Raw genomic sequence first — 21,164 nt, forward strand, 5'->3', positions numbered from 1 at the left:
CAATAGGAGGCGAGATGGTACATTGAAAAGCACTTAAGCTAACTCTGTGTCACCTTATTCATTTGAAGTCCCTGATTCTCAATTTCCTCATATGGTAAATAAGATTAGGCTGAATGGCCTCCAGGGCTCTTTTTAGCTATAAATCTATGATCCTACAATTAGTTCTTTTAGCCATTTAATAGAATTTTATTTATAAAGAAATTTGATCAAATATAAAATGAAAAGGAAGGCAGAAAGTAGATAGTCATTGTTTAAAAATGCTCCTTTAGGGACAGTCAGAAAGGAAGATGAATGTGTTAATATTCCCATTCCCTGTTCCATTCTCAATGCTGCTTCTTTTAGGGTGTCCTTTCTGACTTGGATCTCTTCTCAGGAAAGCATTTTAAGGAACTGATTTCTGTAGGGGGCCATGAAGGTCATATAGTCCAACCCACTGATTTAACAGTAGAAGAAACTGAGGCCCAAAGAATTATGAAACTTGCCCAAGATATTATATGTCAGAGTTGGGACTTGAACCCAGGTCTTGTGATTCTGATTGTTTCATAGGGCCCTTTACATGTTTTAGATCACCCAGAGAAAACCCTTGTTTTATTTCCTCTAAGAAGGATAAAAAGGTCTGAGATAATATTCAGGGTAGTTAGCTAGACAGCTTTTTTTCCAGCTTTTCCTGCCTTAAGGCAGTAGAGTGAAGAGAAGGCAACAAGCATTTATATAGCACCTACTGTGTGCCAGGTATTGTACTAAGCTCATTACAAATATCTCATTTGATTCTCACAACAGCCCCACAAAATTGGTCCTAATAATCTCTCCATTTTACAGTTAAAGAAACTGAGGCAAACACCAGTTAAGTGACTTGAACAGGGTCATGCAAAACATAAGTGTGCAAGGCTGGATTTTAACTCTGGTCTTCCTGATTTTTTCTTACTTTCCCATCAGGATCCAGGCACCAATTACATTCTCTCACATGCCAGGTTTTGTGCAGTTCTGGTTCTTATTTTCACTGACACTTCAGAATTCCTTGATTTAAAAAAAAAAAAAAAAAATTCCCTTAACACATAAAAACAAGCTGCTTCCAGTGACTTCAAGATCTTGAGTGAAGCTTCATGGATTTCTCCTTGTAGGTCTCTGTCATAAAAGAACCCATTCACATTTAAAACACATTGCCTTCTTCATCTGTTCCTAACCCACTTTTGTCTAAGGGCGTGGGTGTGGGTCTGCCTTTCCTATCGCATACTCTTTCCAACCCTAGCATGAGCCATCTGATGCAGGGGTTTGAGGGGGCGGACCACAAGGCTTTATTGACATGCCTTCCCAACTTTGTTTTTCTCCTGTTCTGTACTTTCGTGATATGATTCATTACCAGACACGATCTCTTAATTAGAAAGTTATGTGTGTTGGTTTTTTCCTCTGAGTCCTGGTCCTTTAGTAAATGGCTAACTTAGCTGTCCCCTAAGAGAGATCTGGGTAAACCTCTGGGTATGTGTTTTATACAAATAGCTGTTTTCCTAATTCACTAGTTAAATATAATTTGGGCTTCAAAGAAGTTTATTTCCTGGACAATTCCCTGCATGTTGCACTGAGTTCAAAGAATATCACGAATTAATCCTTGGACAAGGGGAAGTTGTTTGCTTATCACTTAAATTAAGCTGTTTAATAATATAGATATATTTGGGATAGCTAGATCAAGCTAGATTAAGCTTGTAAGGAGTAGAAGTGAATGATGACATCCAATTACTAGTTAAAAATCTGTGATTTCTGTACTTTCCATCCCTGAGCAGATCCTGTCTAGAACTTAAGAGCTAAATCTTTAGGAGATCCTTGAGTCTCAAGAAGAGCTTAAGTGACTTGCTATTGGGCTTATAGACAAAAAGTATTAGAAGCTGGTATTGGAATCCACATATTTTTTACTCCAAATATGGAATTCTTCTCCCGTGCTTTGACTGGGGCAGCTAGTCTGTGGCTCATTATGTAGGCCTGTAGTCAAGAAGACTCATTTTCCCAAGTTCAAATCTGGCCTTAGACACTAACTTTTTGTATGATCTTGGCAAGTCACTGTTTGCCTCGGTTTCCTCATCTGTAAAATGAGCTGGAGAAGGAAATGGCCAACCATTCCAGTATCTTTGCCAAAAAAACCCCAAACAGGAGTACGGCTGAAATGTTTAATCAGTAGCATGTTTTTGGCCTCTTCCCTGTTCAGAAACTCTTAACAATAAGAAAGACCATGGCTAACACAGCCTAATTCAGTCCCAAAATAAACAATATCTCAATATTGAAAGAATTAGTGCATCTCCAAATACAATAATAATGATGATTATAATGATAGCTAACATTTAGATAGTGTTTATTTTGTTCCAGACATTTTACAAAAAGCTCATTTGATTTCCTCAACAATGGGGGTAAAGAGAATGCTATTATTATTTCCACTTTACAGATGGGAAACTGAGGCAAACAAAAGTTAAGTGATTTGCTGAAATCACACAGCCAGTAAGTGTCTGAGGCTGGATTTGAATTTATGTTTTTTCTGCATTCAGGCCTAGTACTCTATCTGCTGTGTTTTCTAGCTGTCTCAAATATATCTTATTTTTTTCTCTAGATAGTTATGTTGTGGCAAAGTTATATAATGGTTTTTGTCAGCGGTATGTCTTTATTACATACTATGTAAATATGCACTCTTACTGTTATCAAGCATTTTACACCTTAGTTTTATGTTTCTGAATTAAATACCTCATCTTTACTACAGAGATCTAATGTTAAAGAGCATCCAACGGCATTTGAGTTTATGCATCATTAACCTGATAAATTGTGACAACTTTGAAACCTCTCATTAAGTTGACAAATGATGTATTAATTTTATTTTTCTCTCTTTTCACACCTTTCCTCACCTTCCTTCTCCCTCCCTCAGAGAGACAGAGACACAAACACAGACAGACAGAAAGACAAGAGACAGAGAGAGAAAGAGCAGAGAAAGAGAGAGCAGAGGGAGAGAGAAATGCCTATGGTAGTAATAGTGGTCCTTGGTTTTCTGAGAATATTTTAATACTTGCTCTATTTGAGCAACATTCATAAAGCACCTACCACATACAAGACAATTTCTTAGGCACTAATTAATATTCAAAGATAATACTAGAACTTGAAAGTTTGAATCTAACATTTTTCATAAAAGAAGTATAGGGTTGTGCTAATAGTGGAATCAGAATCATAGACTTACCTTAATCCCAAGGTAATCATAACTATCCCCTTCATTTTATACCCAAGAACTGATGCCAGTAAAAGTTTCAGGGCACTAGGGGAGGGGGTGGGAGAAAGAAGGGGGAAAAAGTGGAACAAAAGGTTTGGCAATTGTCAATGCTGTGAAATTACCCATGCATATAACTTCTAAATAAAAAGCTATTTAAAAAAATACAACCTCAGAAACAAAACAAAACAAAAAAAGTGTCAGGGCAGCTAGGTGGCCCAGTGGATGAAGCACTGGCCCTAGATTCAGGAGGACCTAAGTTCATATCCTACTTCAGACACTTGATACTAGCTGTGTGATCCTGATTGCCTCTCACCCAGAGTGTCATAAAGTAATAAGTGATGGTCCTGGGATTAATACTCAGGTGCTCTGACTCCTAGTTTAGACTCCTTTCTGATCAGGTTTGTACTGTCTCTGCCATTAGCTATTTGTTCTTATTTAAGTCATTTTGTTTTGTGGGTCTCAATTTTCTCATTTTTTTAAAAAAAAAAGCAGAGGAATTTAGCCTAATTCCCGATTTCCCCCCATAATTCTTAGGCCTGACTTGTCTTAGGAAAAGTATTGTTACCAGCCTGTCCTCCCCAGACTAATATGTAAGCTATTTTTGCCTAGATCACTAGAGGAGAAAAGGGCAGAAAAGGAACAGATGGCATTAAGATGGTATAAATAAGATCTGCTGAAACTGGGGGACAGGATTTAAGGAGAAAATAAACTACTGGACCAAGCATCTTTGGTCCAGCTTCATGTACAAGTGATAAGGCTACCCAAGCATTGTTTTCTGCAGTATATGTCAGGGAGAAAGGAAATGTGCTCTAGTTTAGTTTCATGATTTAGATCCCTTTTTTTTTTTTAATGGAAATAAGATTGGTAATTTTGTCAATACATCAACATTCCTCTGGCCAGTAAGTAGTCTCTGAGAGTTACTGTGGCTGAAAGATTCATCCCCTGCAGCCAAGTCAAATGAGGAAAAAAACTCTCTCATTAGCTTGGCTGATTGTCAGATGACAAACACGAGACAGATATCAGTCTGTCACAAACCCCAGTTTTGAAAATGCAAACCATTCTTTTCTCTTTGTTCACTCTGTTACTTCAGGTGACCCAAATCAAAGGTGTTGCAAATATATGTTAGATTCAGCAGAATGAAAAATACTCAAGGGCTGGGACTTTTTTTTTTTTTTTTTGGAAGACAATAATATAGGTCTCATTTTAAAAGAATCTAGAGAATACCTATTAACACAGGATTGATTTATTGGAGACAATAATATAGGTCTCATTTTAAAAGAATCTAGAGAATACCTATTAACACAGGATTGCCACTCTTGTTTTAAATTACCAATTTTAAATGAGCAGAATGATACTTTGGCTTATTTTTAAGGTGTACTTCAATTTAAATTGTATATATTGAAATTTTAGAAAATTTCTGCTCTCCTTTCTTGAAGAGAAGAAATTGTTAGAAGGGCAAGCATAAAGTCTGCATTAATCTTTCAACATTTGTATTGTTTCAAAGTCAGCAATAGAACTGGGAATCTTCCAGCAGCTTTGTGTATATATTCTTAATCCTTTTCTTTATCTTTCTGGTCTCTTTGTCTAACTTGCACAGGAGCTTGGAAAATCCTGGGAAGAAGTTCAGTTGGAAGATGATCGGGAGTTGCTAGACCATCAGGAAGAGTAAGAATTCTTGCTATTGGGGATTGCCATTTCTTTAACAAGAATTAAATATTTGGGAATGTGTTCCCTAAAGAGTAATAGAGATAAGTTTCTCCCTGGAACATGAATTCAGTGACTTGACTCTTATTTGATAATGTTTGACAGCGGACCTTTCAGCATAATTAAACAAAATTTCATTAATTTGATATTGGTTGGTTCAAAATAGCTTCCAAAACAATAGCCAGAGCAATTGTTATCACTACTACATAGGGTTTTGCCATTAAGACTATTTGTTTAATGCCATTAAGGGTGTGTGTGTGTGTGTTTGTGTACACGTGCATACATACATTAAAGAGATAGATACATAATTCAAAGAGGAAATTGCATCTTGGAGTGTTTGCGTCATTAAATTGGTCTAAAAACTTGAAGTAAGTGAAGTGATTTTTTGAACTGCTTCAATTGCTGTCAGCTCTGCTCTGATCAAGTATCATGTTCAATTCTGGGGGGCATATTTTAAGAAGGCCATTGATAAGCTGGAATGGATTCAGAAAAGGGCAGTGAGAGTGACTAAAATTGCTACTATAATAATGATCAACCAAGGAATGAAGATGTTTATCTTAGAGAATACTGAGACACATTTGCAGGGGAGAGAAAAGAGATTCAAATATTTTTAGTGATGTCACATAGGAAAAAGCTTAGACTTGCTCTCCTTCGCCCAGAGGTCAGAACCAAGAGAAGCAATGGGGTGGGAGTTGCAAAGAGTCAAAATGAGGCAAAATTCAGAACTTCCTAACAATTGGAGTTACCACAAAATGGAATAGGATGGCTGGGGAAGGAGGTGGTTTTCCATCACTAGAAATGTTTATACACATGCTAGAAGACTACTTGCATTGTAGAGTTGTTTCTTGTTTAAGTATGGGTTCACCTGAACAGTTTCTGGGATTCCTTCTAATTCTGATAATCTATCTGTGAAGGGAAGAGGAAAAATAACTGTTCAATCTATTCTAAGACTAACTCAAAATCACCTGCATCTTCTTCATCTCAGCTATGGAGTTTAAGAAATGCTCATCTCTTAGCCATTTTTATTACAAATTGTTTGACTTTTTTTTCTTGGTCTCCTGAGTTTTGAATGAATATTTTACTAAAATGAATACCAAAGTTGAATAATAGAAAGGTCTACCATAACAGGGTGATCTGGGTAGTAGATTCTTTCGACTTTGGAAAATAGCATTTTTTTTAAGTGAACAAGTAATTCACTAATTCAATTTTAATAGTATTTTTTCCAATTACATGTACAGACAAATTGTAGCATTCATATTTAAGGTTTTGAGTTCCAAAATTTCCCCCTCTCTCCTTTTCCTTGTCTGTTAAAAAATGTTAGGCAATTTGATATATTGTACTTATACTACATGTATAATGGAAAACAGCATTTCTTTAGGGCACCTTAGTTAATGAAGTGAATGTTTACATTTTGATGCCACAATATCGCATGAATAAGAGTGATAATGCATTATGAGGAACTTTTATTGATCAGTACCACCCCTCTCCTATCCCACACACACACACTTGCTGGGAAACAGGGAGAGGAGAGGAATGACTGTCTTAATTTAACCAGGAAAAGAGAGGGAGCTGAGTCATCTCAGGCCCCACGAATCAATGACTACTCTAGAAGCTATTAACTTCTAAGTGCTAAGTTTTCTTGCTCTTTGGTAGAATTCAAGAAGAGTACATCATCTCCACTCATTTCTTTTCCCTAATACCTATTTCCCTAAAGAAAATTATTAACATTTCAAAAGAGAAAGTAGGAAAAAAAAAAAAAAAAAAGGATGTCTGCTTTACTCTAAAATTCCCCAGGGGCTCCAGATAAAATAACCATTATTTCTGTGATTTAAAAATAAGAAGGTGGGGAGGGAAGATGTTGCATGAAATGCAGCATGCACCATTTGTCACGCAGAAACTTGTTCCCTGCATCTAGTCTGGCTGTGTGTACACTTAGTGGTTGCAGTTAATACATCCCTAGATTTGTCTTCTTCTGCAAATTAGATCTAGTTATCTCAGAACAGAGTCTGCCAGAAACAACTGCTGTTTCATGATTCCCCTCATTCAGTAGTAGAATAGCTGTTCAGAGGAGAGTAGAATATGAGAAAAAAGATCAGCACCTGTTTGTCATTTATATTAATTTCATGGTACTTCTTAGAATTTCAAAAGCTAGCAGATAGAAATAATGTGTTGTGACAATCTCTGGGTAAATGTCAAGGTTGAAAATGATTTGGCTGATTTCCCTCTGGCAAATTGGGAGGAGAGAATCTGATGGCTAGTGTCACCTAGAAACCACCGAGCTGAGAGGGCTTGGGCACACCTCCCACATACATACTTTGTTTTTTAAAGTTCATAGACTATCTATGGATACAATTATAGACACCTATGTATATGTAAGTGTATGTAAATGCATATCAGTGTATATTTAAATATAATAAATATCCATGATTAATTGTAACCTTTACATTTTAAATAAGTATTTTTAAGTGCATAGATTTGTTTGTTTTGAATGTTTTACCAAAAAATCATTACAGTAAACATCAATATAACTAGCTAAATTTGCCTGAGCTATTTGCCCTTAAATTAATTAATTTTAATCAATAAAGAACCCTAACAATTCATCTATTTACTTCAAGTCCTAATCAGAATTCTCAGTTCATTTTCATATACTTTTCCTCCTGGTGATGATAGTCTGTATTCGCATTCTTCTGGTTTTGCTTATTTTACATTTTTTTAGGTCTTTCCAGATTTTTTGTATCTCTCATATTCATCAGTCTTCATTGTTTTACAGGATTCCATTGTATTCTTGGTTATATTTTATTTAATCATTCCCCTATTGCTGGCTGTTTAGGCTGTTTCCAACAATTAATGATTTTTTACATATATATATATGTAATTTTTTTTTTCTCCTGCTGGTGAAATCTTAGAATCAATAGGTCTTTTTTGTTGTTCTGATAACACTTACAGGTTTTCCAATGGCAGTTTTGTGGCTTTTATAACATAGTTTAGACTGTGATGACAAAAGATTCTACACATTTGCAATTCCACCAACAATAGATGAATGTACCTCTTTTTCCATAGCCCAATTACCACCATTTTGCTGCTTTTAATTCTTTGTGGTCTGAGCAGACTAATAATGAATGCCATCTCTGTTTTATGTTTTCTGCATACAGTGACTGGTCTGATTGGGAAGAACATCCTGTCTGTGCCGTTTGCTTATTTTGTGAAAAACAAGCAGATACTACTGAAAAATTACATATCCACATGGAGGTGAGATGTTGTTTTGGTCATTTGATTTGAAATTTGTTGTATAAAAAGAATATAGAAAATTACTTCAACCTTAATAGACGATAGCTAGAGCTTCTTGTTCAGTCATTTTTCAGTCGTGGCTGACTCTGCAATTCCACTTAAGGATTTCTTGGCAAAAATTCTGAAATTATTTGCCATCTCTCCTGCTCATTTTATGGATGAGGAAACTGAGGCAAACAGTTAAATAAATGGCCCAAGTTCACATGACTAGAGTTTGAGGTTAGATTTGAACTTAGGCAGATGAACCTTCTTGACTCTAGGACCAGTGCTACTACTTAATTGCTAGAGCCTTTTATTTATTCCCTAACCTGAGGGCAAGATTTGGAAATGTGGTGGCAGCATGTAATCCATTCAATTCAATGACCAAATGTGTGTGGCCAAGATTTTAGGGTAATTTTAGTAAAATTCTAACCCAGAAATTCAAATATTAATCAAGATAAGCACTCACACTAGCGTAGGTAGAGATATGTTCAAGTCCTGAGTCTCATTCAAGTGCTTCCTGACAGGTGGAAAGCTGTTCTGTTCTACAAAGTTGTAGTGAAAATAATGTGAAAAACAGAGCCAGAATCATACTTTTATAAAGAAAACTGGAAATATCCCACAGTTCAGAATTTTCTTTTTCACTCACAACAACTTATTTCTATTTTAAAACAAAATTAAAACTGCAAGATGATCGAGGCTGGGATCATATGCTCATAATTTTGCTTCAGCCTAGAAGGCAGTCATCGGACCATAAATGTTAACCCATGTGGAAGCAGAGTTCCCTGAAGCAGGAGTCCTCTTCAAAACTCCTCCCACCATGCCAAAGAAATAGAGCAACACCTGGCCATTTATGCAGGTGACTCTGTGTGAGGTTGCCGATTTATACACTCAAAGAGTTAGAAAAAAACTTAAAACGAGTTAGTGGAACTAGCAAATCTTGTCTCTGCTGTGAACTCATCTTGGGCAAGTCACTCTATGGACTTCAGGTTTCTTATGAATAAAATGAGGGGGTGGGCTAGCTGATCTCCAAGATCCCTTCAGGCTCGTACTTTTGGATCTTAGAGCTAAGAAGGATCTAGAATATAGACAATAAGTCCAATCTAAGTTAAAATCTGATCCTCTTCTCCTTCATGGAAACCTTAAGAATATAACCAAGATCAGTTATTCCAAAAAAAAAAAAAAATCTATTACAAGCCTCCTGAGGGACTCTATAGGACACAAGAGAAGTTGGACCCAAGAGGAACAAGATTCCTTATAACATTTGTGTGTTGTAGACTGCTTTGTCAGTCTGGTGAAACTTATGAGCTTTTTTGCTGAATAACATTTTAAAATATATGAAACATAATATATATGAAAATAATGAAAAGTAATAAATAAATAAACATAGACATCAGATAGCACACAAAGGCCAGTAGATAACATAGAAAAAGTTTAGAAACTCAAGAAATGCATAAATTGTATTTATTGTATAGGCTGTAACAAAATACTTAACGCAAATTTTACAAAAGGTACTGTAAATATCATATAAAAGAAAAAGAAAAAAATCAAACTTCTTCTTTGGCATGAAGAGAAGCTCAAAAAACTTTTATATGGATTTTCCTAGATTATGAGGGTGCTAATCTCCTAACCCCTTCAATGAGGAAAGGGTAACTGTATATCTAAGCATTTTCTTTGGATGTTCCTCATTCCTAGAATGCTCTTCCTCCTGTGCTCTGACTTTCCGGTTATCTTTAGGTCCCAACTAAAATTCTACCCTCTACAGGAAGCTTTTCCTAACCCTTCTTTACCAGTGCCTTACTTCTGTTAAGTATGTCCTATTTAATACATAGCTTGCTTTGTATATATTTATGTTTTGTCTCCCGCTTCAGATTATAATCTCTTTGAGGACAGAATCCGTCTTTTGCCTCTTTTTATCTGGCATATGATAGGGACTTAATACAGTTTTATGAATGATGAAGGATATCAATTCTATTGAAATACAATTGTGAAAATATTTTTCAAAAACAAACTCAGACCACAAACCATAGGAAGAACTCTCCCAATTTATGACATAAGAATGGTCATAAGAGCTTCACAAACATGAAAATACAACAGAATCACAGCACTGAAAAGCTCCCCCAAAGTTGTCTAGTTCATTCTATCTTCCCAAATTTCCTTTGTAGCCTCCTGAGCAGGTATTTCATTAGTAACAAGAGGGTTTATGTTAGAGAAATCAAAAAAGTCAGTGTATTATATGGGAAGCCTTGGGAGAAATAGAGGGAGTTGACTGTTTATGCAACATGTTTAGGAAAATAAAAAGGGAAATTTTTCAAGGTTATTAAGTATGGTAGGTTTTTAGTACTTTAATATAGAGAGGAGTGACACATGCTAGTGGAAGACAGAGAACACCTTTGATCAGATATAGAATACATGCAGGATATGCTTAAGAGATAGTCCCAGCATGGCCATAGCTGATGAAGAGGTATTTCAAGTTTATGTGATCAGTTTCTACTGAGCTGTGTGAAATAGTATTTAGATTTTTTTTAAATTTGGAAAAGGAAGATGGTAGACACAAGTTGAGTTTCCAAGGAGCTCAAACTCCTAGGAGTTCTTGGTAAGCTCACTTTCTATTTAAAACTTCAACATGAATGATGAAAGAACTCACAGGACTGTGGATTTGTGTAGCAATGTATATAAATGAATAATGAATATTTATTTATAACAGGATGCACATGAATTTGATCTTCTGAAAATAAAATCAGAGCTTGGTGAGTATGGTATATGCTATCCTGCAATAACATAGTTTTCATTAAAAGTCCTATTAAACAATCCACAAATTTTAAATGTGCTTTTCTTATATGCTATTAGAAAGTGATAAGATTGAGTGTTTTGTGGCATTCTTTTGTCTTTTTTTAAAGTATGTATGTGTGTGTGTGTGTGTGTTGTATGTGTACATGTATATATTATATATATATATGTATATATATATATATAGAGAGAGAGAGAGAGAGAATGTATGTGTGTGTATACATACATACATACATACATAGAGACATAGAGACCTTTTCTTGACTTTGAGAACATTTAAATCTACCTCCGTTTAAACTGTAAAAGTACTACATAATCATAAATGGAAACCATCCACCCAAAATGTTTTCCACATGTATATAGCAAAGGATCCTATTTTAAAGTAATTTTCCCCAAGCATGTTGAAATTTCAGTCTCCCATTGTTTTTTTTTAATCTGACTTCTGCACACCTATTTTTGATCCTCTTTACCAGTACTTTATTCTAAACTGGCAACTCCTATGCATCCTATGAGCCATCCTATATAGCTCCGAGAGACCTAAGGATACAAATCTTCTGAGATTTTTTATAGAATGCAAAATCTTAATTATTTGACACATATTAACTCTATTCACCATGGACCCTATACCATACTACCATAAAATTCAGGGATTGAGACAAGGAGTGTAATTTCATTGGTATAAACTTTGAGGGAAGAATTTCCAGTGCAGCTCAGAATTCTTTTGCAACTTATAATATTAGAAAGTTACCTAAAGCAGGACTTCTTAAACTTTTTCTACTCTCAACCCCTTTTCACTTAAAAAATTTTTGTGTGACCTTAGGTATACAGAGATATAAAATAGGTATACAAATCATTTACTGATAACTTCATGATCCCTATATTCGGTTATGGGATCCATGTAGGATCATGACCCACAGTTTAAGAAACTTTGACCTAGAGCCCTGAGAGATTGACTTGCCATACCACACCACACAGCAAGCATGGGTCCAAGGGTCTTCCTGACTCTCTAATCACCATTATGATGCTCCTTCATACTACTATACTTAGATAAGTTAACAACTGTAATATAAATTGGAGAGGTAGTGTGACAAAATGGGTGGAGGAATGACTGGAGTCAAGAAAACCAAAATCCTATTTCTGAAACATGGCTGTGTAAACACAGGTAATCACTTAATCTCTCAGTGTGTCAGACAACTGTCCAAGATTGAAGTACCAGCGTGCTACTGATAGAAATCAGTGGAGAAGTTTGGATTCCTAATCACATGTCCTATTACTAAGAAACATGATCCCTTCCCCCAAATGTGCTAAATATTTATTTGTATAGGAAGTCAACAAAAAGTATTATCAGACACGTTTGAATATTGTAAAAAAAAAAAAAAAAAAAAAAAAGTCAGGAATCATTGTTATAAAGGGATGACACTTTGAAAAATTCCAAATTCATTTTCTTTGGCATAAGATGCTTGCCCTTCATTTTATATACTTCATATTTTATACTGAAATCCTTATTTTGTACTGAAATCCATATGTATGCTTCTCTTCTTAGGGTCCAGCTCTTTCTAACCCCCCCACCCCCAATATCCTAATCCATTCTCAGGCCTTCTTAGAGTATTGTAAAAAGGCTAAATGACTTTTTTAAAAAATTACAGCAGTGTAAAAGCACTTGTCTAATGAATCATCTGCTTTGATTTTACTTCCTTCTATCTTCCCAGGATTACATTTCTATCAGCAAGTAAAACTGGTCAACTTCATTCGGAGGGAAGTTCACCAATGTCGATGTTATGGCTGCCATTTGAAATTTGCATCCAAGTCAGAATTAAGGAATCACATGGAGAAAACTAAACACATATCAATGCTTCCTGAAAGAACCACATGGGATCAGCCACAGTATGTATTGCTCTGGCTCATGCATCTATCTTTCTTCTCCCCCATCTTCTACCTCCCGCATTTCAGTATTTCTAAATCACTGAAAAATTGACTAGTTGGTGTGCAACTGCTTAGATGTGCATTATTAATCCTATGATTATCCCTTGGCCTGGCCCATAATTCAAGCTTGTTTTAAGAGGATCCCAGAACTATTGTATAAGATCTTGTGTGTGTGTGTGTGTGTGTGTGTGTGTGTATGTATATATATACACCCTCTCCAACCCCTTCATTTTACAGATGAGGAAACTGAGGCAAGGAGAGATGAAGGTCCCACAGATAATCAATCCATCTCTCCATTGTGCTTCATTACAAAGTGTGCTTGCTGCATTAGAGTTCACAGAATTCTACCCCTCCCCTGAGATGGATTCCTTAGAAAGGACCTTCTGAATTCCCAGAGTCATCCTTCAACAAAGCATCTTCCTGAGTGGGTAGAAAACCCAGATGAATTCATGTTAGACACCTCCAAATGTCTTCATGACTGTCGAATGGAAGTGGGCGTCGATTTGTTCTGTGTTTCTCCCAAAGGCACAAACACTAGAGCAAATAATTCTAAGAGTTACAGATAGGAAGCAGATTTCAGCTTAGCCAGGGAACTGACCATCTCATAAAATAACGAGTTTCTTGTTCATGGAAACATTCAAGCAGAGACTGGATGATTATCTATTATAGAAAGTATGCTAATATTGGGAGGAGGTCAGATTGGATCAAAGGTGTCAAACATGCAGTCCACCACTCTCCTACATGCTGCACAAACAAGATTAAAACGTAATTGGGAAATGTTTGGCAAAATAAATAAAAAGTGAATAAGACAAAATAATATACAAGAGGTAATAAAACAAATAATATACAAAATATAATAGACATATTATTTATAATGCATTATATAATTATGGATGATATATATGTATAGATAGAAATAAAGATAGATATAGATAGAAATAGAATAGAGATAGATATATAGATAGAAAGAGATAGATAAATAGATAAAATTTTTACATGGTTTTATAAGTGACTATAAAGACAACAGGGGTTCTTGGGTATGATTTAGTAACCCCTGTTTCTATATGAGCTTTATACCACTGGACTAGATGGTCTCCCAACATCCCTTTCAATTAATTTTAAGATTGTAGGTTTCTCTACCCACTAAATACTGAGTATTGCATTTTGCTTTAATATTTTTTTTCTTCTCTCCTTTCCCCCTCTGTAGAATTCCAGAGATCACTAGGTTTCATATAAGTAGCAGCATAGTTTATGGCAAATCAGTAAGAGTGTCAGAGGAGACCCAGGGCTAAGGGCCACACACTTTCCCTCTCTGAGCCTCCCTTTCCTCATCTGTAAAATAAGGAGACAATATCCACAGAACTTCCCTAGAAGAACTGTTGTGATGATTATAGGAGATCATGACTATCAAGTACTTTGCAAAAACCATATCATTGTTAGTTAATTACCCCCAAATGACCTGTGCCTTTGAATATTGTTATAAATGAATATTTAGAGATATATTCAGATTGCCAAGTAACTATGGGCCTAAGGAAGGAGGGCTGAGGTAACAAAGGCCCAGCACATAACGGGATGTTGTGTATGTATTGGGCAATACCCGTCCCTCCTCAAAAGGAAGAGAAAGGAACTACAAGCTGAATCATGCCTGAAGTAGCACCTCCTATCCCACACATCCCATTATCCTCACCCTTATGACCACCAGCGTGTAACATTTCCCCTTTCTATACTTTTCTGTACTCTGTATTCTCTCTTTCCCCCATCTTCTTTCTTACATTTTCTTTCTCCTCTCCTTTCAGTCTCCTTTATCTATCAGTGGCTTGGCTCTGACAGTGAACAGCCATCACTTGGACTCAGTGATGGTCCTCAGAGTTCAGTAGATCGCTGATCATTCATCAATAGGTACACCTGTATGTACTGATAATGTGCCAGAATGTTCCAATACCTTCTAGTCTCAACCTTTTCTTTCTTTTCTGTCGGCTCCAATGTGGCTACAACTGTTGTGGGCAGGGTTCTGAGGTTACAAAGACAAAATGAAAAATATCCCCAACTATAAGGGAGCTTTTATTTTTTTTCCTCTTAAACCGAGGGGATACAACATGTAAACAAAACTGTATATATACGATAATCTGAGGAGCAAGAAGTCAACACTAACTATAAAAGGGAGGGAGAGCAAGAAAGACTTCCCCTTAGAGGTGGTGCTTGAGCCAAGTTTGAATTAAACCATGCCTTCTAGGAGGTTGGGTGGAATGCTCTCTGGACTTTCAGGACAACCCAAAGATGAAAGGGGGGAAGACTGATGGGACGTGGAATCTGAGGTCAGGAAGAGTCATCTCACCTCAGACAATTACTAGTTGGATGATTCTGGTGAAATCACATTACTTCCTCACTTGTCTAATCTGTAAAGTGAGGCAGTTGTACCTTTAAGGACCTAGTGATTATACTATATATAATATACAATACACAATATAATATAATATAATATACAATAATACAAATATACTGTTTATATATATACTAAAAAGATACTAGTTGTACCTTTAAGGACCGTAATACTGGTTCTAAACTCAATATTCTTCTTCTCTATAAGTAGAAGATTGACTAAAATAGGAATATTGTGAAATAAGCATTGGAAGATAGATTGTTCAGTTCTTTCCTTCCTTGTTTCCTCCTTCCCCTACAGTCCTCCTCCTTTCTTCCCTTCTATTATCTTTTTCTCCATGTCTGTAGTTTTTAATTCAATTTTCCTTTTCAAAAATTTTTGAAAGCATTCCTTCTCTTTGCTGTGGATATCAGTGTCTCCTTCACTTTCCCTAATATCCTGTGAAATGGGATAGGAATGTGTCCTGAAATCATCTAATTGCTCATTTTGAAACTAACATGAATTATTTTGATATTGGATATGGCCATAATTCAAGAGCCTTTAATTTCCTCTCCTTGGTTTGATGTCACCCAGGGAACAGCTGGACCTCTATAAGCATATTATGGTGGTCCTTTTCTCCTCAGTCATATGTATTTTGAAAATCTGGATTGACTGACCTGGAAAACTGACCCAGAAAGGAAAGAGGGAAACTAGTTGGGCAAGAATCCCAGGATTTGGGGAAAGGGAAGCTCCCTTTACTGCCACATATTAGAAAGAGTTGGACTGGAAGAAAAAGGAAGTATGACATTTTGGAATTCATTGAGAATGTCCTTGGTCATCATCCAGTTTTAAGATTGTCTGCCAGTGAAAAATAAAGTGTAGACAATTCAAATGTTATCTTGCTTACAGTGTTTACGAAATTCAGCATACAATGTTGGCAAGTTTTTCAGCTCTGTCCAGAACAGAATAGATTATAACTGACTGTAATTGCCCCTTAAGGATGAGGCTTCTTAATGTATTTGTGGTTGTGTTTTCAGGTATTACTTTCCAACCTACGAAAATGACACCCTGCTGTGTGCATTGTCTGACAGCGAAGGTGACCTGAATGCTGAGGGGCTGAAGGAAGATGGCATCCCTGTCATAAGTGAGGACGTCTCCAATCTGCAGGCTCTGAAACAAAGCAGCGTTTTGAACCAGTTGCTACAAGGAGAAGGTTCAAAAAGCCAGAGAAAACTGTAGCCAACAGCAGAAATGTTGGGATGGCTTTCATACCCAAGCACAATTCAGAGTTCCACACAGGATTTAAACGTAAACAGGACCTTGGAGATCATCTTGTCCAAGCCATCATTTTATAGATAAGAAAATTCAATTCCTAAGAGATTTTGTGATTCACCCTGGAGAAGACTAGAAGTAACAACTAGTACCAGTATTCCAACTCAGGTACCCTCATCCCTAGATGGGAGATCAGTCATAAAAGGAGAAAACATGGAATTTCAGCAGGTCATTATTTGACTTAAGATCACCTGCTAAGGAAAAATGAAGTTCAGACTATTTAAATCTGTGTATTCTTTTGTAATGCTTGTAATTTCTACATAAGTTATTCTGAATAAAACTGCGACATGAATTTTTCTGCAAAACGTGGCTAGCTTTTCACAGTGCACGGTGCTCTTGGGAGGATGGCTGTAGGCAAAGGGAACTCCTGGGATGAAAGCAAAGGGCAAGAATCTCCCCTCTCCATGACTTTGTGCAGGTTATCTCTCATACTTGAAATGTACTTCTTTCTTCTTACCTCTGCCTCAAAGAATCCCTAGCTTTCTTCAAAGCTAAACTCAAGTGACATCTACAGGAAACAAGTAAAAGACAAATCTTTTTTGTGTCCTCATCAGGAATAAGATTCCCTCCTCTCTCCCCCCCCCCCCCATAAATATAGGAGGTCTTTTGGAAAATGGGAAAAAAATCTCAAGTGACATTTACAGGAAGCAAGAAAAAACAAATCCTTTTTGTGCCCTCATCAGGAGTGATTTTTCCCCCCATAAATATAGGAGGTCTTTTGGAAAATGGGAGAAAAAAATCTTTATTTTTGTTCAACCAAAAGTCTTTTTCCCCCTTCTTTTGCCCCTTTAAAAAAAATCTACCTATTAATCATTGTACACTTGTTTTCATCTTAAAGATAAGATCCTATAAGTTTTTTATTTGCATTTAAAGCCCATTAAAATCTGACTTCAAACTGTTTTCCCACAATGATTTAAGAATAACTGTCCCTTTACACATTGTCTGTCTCTCTCCTTCCCACTCCACAACCCTTGGTCAAATTGGACTGCTTGGTCTTCAAGCACAAAATTCCATCACCTGCCTTCATCCTGCTCCCTTTCCTCTACCTTTTGGAATCTCTACCTCCCTTCCAGATTTGGCTTGATTGTTCCCTTTCCAAGGGGCCTTTCCTAGTTTCATCCAAGTTATTAGTGGTTTCCCATCCAGCCCGTGAAAGGACTTTGAATTTTCTCTCTCTGTGTGTGTGTGTGTGTGTGTGTGTGTGTGTGTGTGTGTATGGTGTTTTCATTTATTTGCCTGGTTATGTTGTTTTCCCTCAGAAGAATATAAGTTCTGTGAGGGCAGAGTGCATCTCACTTTTGTATTGTCCCAGCACCTGTGTGCATGGTATGCTAGGAACACTTAATAAATTCTTACTGAATTTTGTTTGGAAGTCATAATGACCCCTAATTTGAATGAAAGTATAGCAATACATGAAACACAGGTGGTGCAATAGAGTCCCAGGCCCAGAGCCAAGAAGACCCGAGTTCAAATTTGACCTCAGCTATTTACTAGTAAACCATTTCAGTATTTTTTGGCACAGAAACCCCAAATGGGGGTCATGAAGAATCAGACATAACTGAAAACAATTAAACAAAAATAATATAGTTTATAAATGTTTTCAATGACTCAAGATACTGGAAGGGAAATGATTCTCTTTTCAGCACAGGTCCAATGTTGATTGCTTTTATGGGATGCTTTTGCTCCAGTTGTATACTTAAGTATAAGAAATCTAAAAACAGACTGCTTTTCTAGGCATTGAAAGTCAGGAGTTCACATTCCAAGAGGAAAAGAAAACTGTCTCAATTAGACACTAATCTTACTTAAAATCTGGTGTAGGAGTGAATTTTGCCCTGCAAATAATTGTAGAAAGGTTAGCTCCTGTTATATGACAGACTTTAAATGAAAGTCAAAAAAACTTTATTTCTAAGTTTTTCATTTTCTTTGTAAAGAATTGTTTCTTAAATTTGTTAATTTCAAGATTCCTAGGCAATGCTAAATAGCAGAAATTCATCACTAAATATTGCATATTTTTAAATTTTTTCATGATGATACAAAAATATTTTTGAAGACAATAAGGTAACATATAAAGTGCTATTTCTATCAATGCAGAAAATTTTTATAACAAGAGTTCCTGACATCTATAAAATTTCAGATTGGGACAACACCAAAAAAAAAAAAAAGGTTTTCTTTATACAAGCTATTCAATAATCATGCATTTCTGAGTTCATATATTCCATAGTTTCCTGATCATGACACTCTGAACATTGGTTCAGATTAGGGGAAAAAATAGTGCCAAGACTTCTTGTAATATGGCTACACTTTACTTATTCTGACTGGACTTACAAATGCCTCCATCCACAAAAGGTACATTGAACTGAAAAGGACAAAATTCTTGTCTCAGGAAATTTATCATATTTCAGATGACAAACATTTCCTATCTTGTTGGTTTTAGAAGTCAATAACTAAAGAGAAAATTCAACATAACCTAATAGCTCAGCTGAGATATTTATTGAATAAATGCTCTTTGTAAAACACAAAAGAAACTGGAAAACTCAAAGATGTATATCATGATCCCTGCTCTTGATGAACTTGTCTAGTAAGGCAGGCTTAGCCCTGTTAACAGACTTTTTGTTAGAACTTTAATTAGCTTTTCTATACCTACTCTACAGTGAAATTTTTTGGAAATTTTTCTTAGAAAAGGTATTAGAAGTGAACTCTGACTTTCCCATAAAAGTCTTATGTAATAAGCAGCAATGTATCCTTTTTTTTTTTAATCCCTTTTGTAATACTTTGTCTTTTTTTCCAAATTGTATGTAAAGATATTTTCAACATTCACTTTTATAAGATTTTGAGTTCCATACTTTTTCTCTCCCTTTCCTCCCCCAAGATGGCAAGCAATCTGATATAGGTTATACATTATGCCTTTTTTCTATAAATAATCATTTTAATCAATTATAAATGATATAATTTCAGTGCATATTCGCTCTTTCAAGTCTCTACTCATTCTGATGCATCTATCACACAGCTAAAAGATTTTCCATAAACATTTACTTGATCGTGTCACTCTCCTACCCAGCACCACTGACTTCCTGTTGCCTTTAGGATAAAATAAAAATTCTATTTGGCTTTTAAAGCCTTTTATAGACTAGGCTCATCCTAACTTTGAGCCTCATTATCTCTTCCCTTCCTATATTCCCTGTTCCTCCCATGTGAAATTTTATTTTCCATCTCCACACCTTTGAACTCTTCATCCCCCATACCACACTGAACCCTTACCTTCACTTCAAAATAAACACCTCTCTCTTCTTCAAGCCATCATTTTCTATACCAAGAGTTTTTAACTTGGGTGGGGCAGGAAAAGGAGGTCTGTGCATTTTTTCCCTGCAAGTATTTCTTGCGATTATATTTCCATATACTAGGTTACCTTTGTAATCCTCTGCATTTTATGCATTTAACAATATCATTCTGAGATGGGAGGTTTTACTAGACTATCAAAGGTTTGTGGTACAAAAAAGGTTAAAACCCCTGTTCATATGAAGCCTTATTTGATCCCCCAATTACTAGTACTGTTCTTACCCATTTACTTCTATTTATTTTATATCTATTCTGAAGCTATTTATTCTCTATATACTTATATATGTATGTCTCCTCTAATTGAATGTAAGCTCTTGAAAGGAGGAATTATTAAATTCCCTACATCTGTATTCATAGCATCCACACGTTGTCTGGCATGTGGTACTTAATACATGCTTCTTGACTGATTAATAAATTCTAAAATACTAATCTGAGGACTTTGGGAACATATTATTTCATCTATGTGGATAGTCTCTCCACTAATGGAGATTATGTCCCATCTGTACATTGGTATAGTAGTCTCCAGAGCTGAATATGTCCAATATCTGATACTAAGTTTACTGGGCTCCTCAGGCAGGTAGTCATTACCTTCTGCCCCCATATATTCTTGTTTTCCTCCACCCACAGCCAAAGCACAGATTGTATATATGTCTCCCGGACCCAGTTTCACACATATGGACTCCATACTTGCCCATCCAGGCCTAAAGCTCATGGGAGAGATTAGGGGTCAGATAGGTAAATATTCGCCAAGACTCTGTCTGAGATAGGCCCTTTTCTTCCTTTATTCTGTATTCTTGATAATTTCATTGGTTTCCATGGGTTTAATTGCAATCTCAAATGTAAACAAGCTTCATTGTCATCCCTCAGCATTATCAAATGCCTTATTGAACAGTTTCAACATAGATAAAATTGAGCCAATTATCTTCTTCCCTAAGCCTTCCCAATTCCCTAACTTCCCTATTTCTGTTGAAGACCCACCATCCTTCCAGCCTCCTGGGTTTGTAATCCCAATGTTTATCACCACTTCCTCATCCTCTCTCACTCCCTACAACCAGTGGGTTACCAGATGCTATCATTTCTACCTCAGCATCCCTCAGCTCACCCTTTCTCTCCAATCACAGAGCTGTTACCATCGTTCAGGTCTTCATTCCATCTTGCTTAGATTATTCCAACAACTTCACTGATACCGAGTCTCAAATCTCTCCCCATTCCCAT

General features: G+C 36.2%; 1 protein-coding gene across 1 annotated transcript in view; it reads left to right on the forward strand.

The window, feature by feature from the left end:
• ZNF277 (zinc finger protein 277) overlaps positions 1-17,186 on the forward strand; it is a 152,534-nt gene extending 135,348 nt beyond the window's left edge. Inside the window, exons 8-12 of the mRNA XM_012550970.3 lie at positions 4,836-4,903; positions 8,095-8,191; positions 10,917-10,959; positions 12,709-12,883; positions 16,319-17,186. Of these exons, the coding sequence (XP_012406424.1) occupies positions 4,836-4,903; positions 8,095-8,191; positions 10,917-10,959; positions 12,709-12,883; positions 16,319-16,520 (585 nt within the window). The 3' untranslated portion in view covers positions 16,521-17,186. The remainder of the gene's footprint in view (positions 1-4,835; positions 4,904-8,094; positions 8,192-10,916; positions 10,960-12,708; positions 12,884-16,318) is intronic.
• The last annotated feature ends 3,978 nt before the right edge of the window (positions 17,187-21,164 follow it).

Source organism: Sarcophilus harrisii, chromosome 5 (assembly GCF_902635505.1).
Source record: "Sarcophilus harrisii chromosome 5, mSarHar1.11, whole genome shotgun sequence".
NCBI classification, from domain to species: Eukaryota; Metazoa; Chordata; class Mammalia; order Dasyuromorphia; family Dasyuridae; genus Sarcophilus; species Sarcophilus harrisii.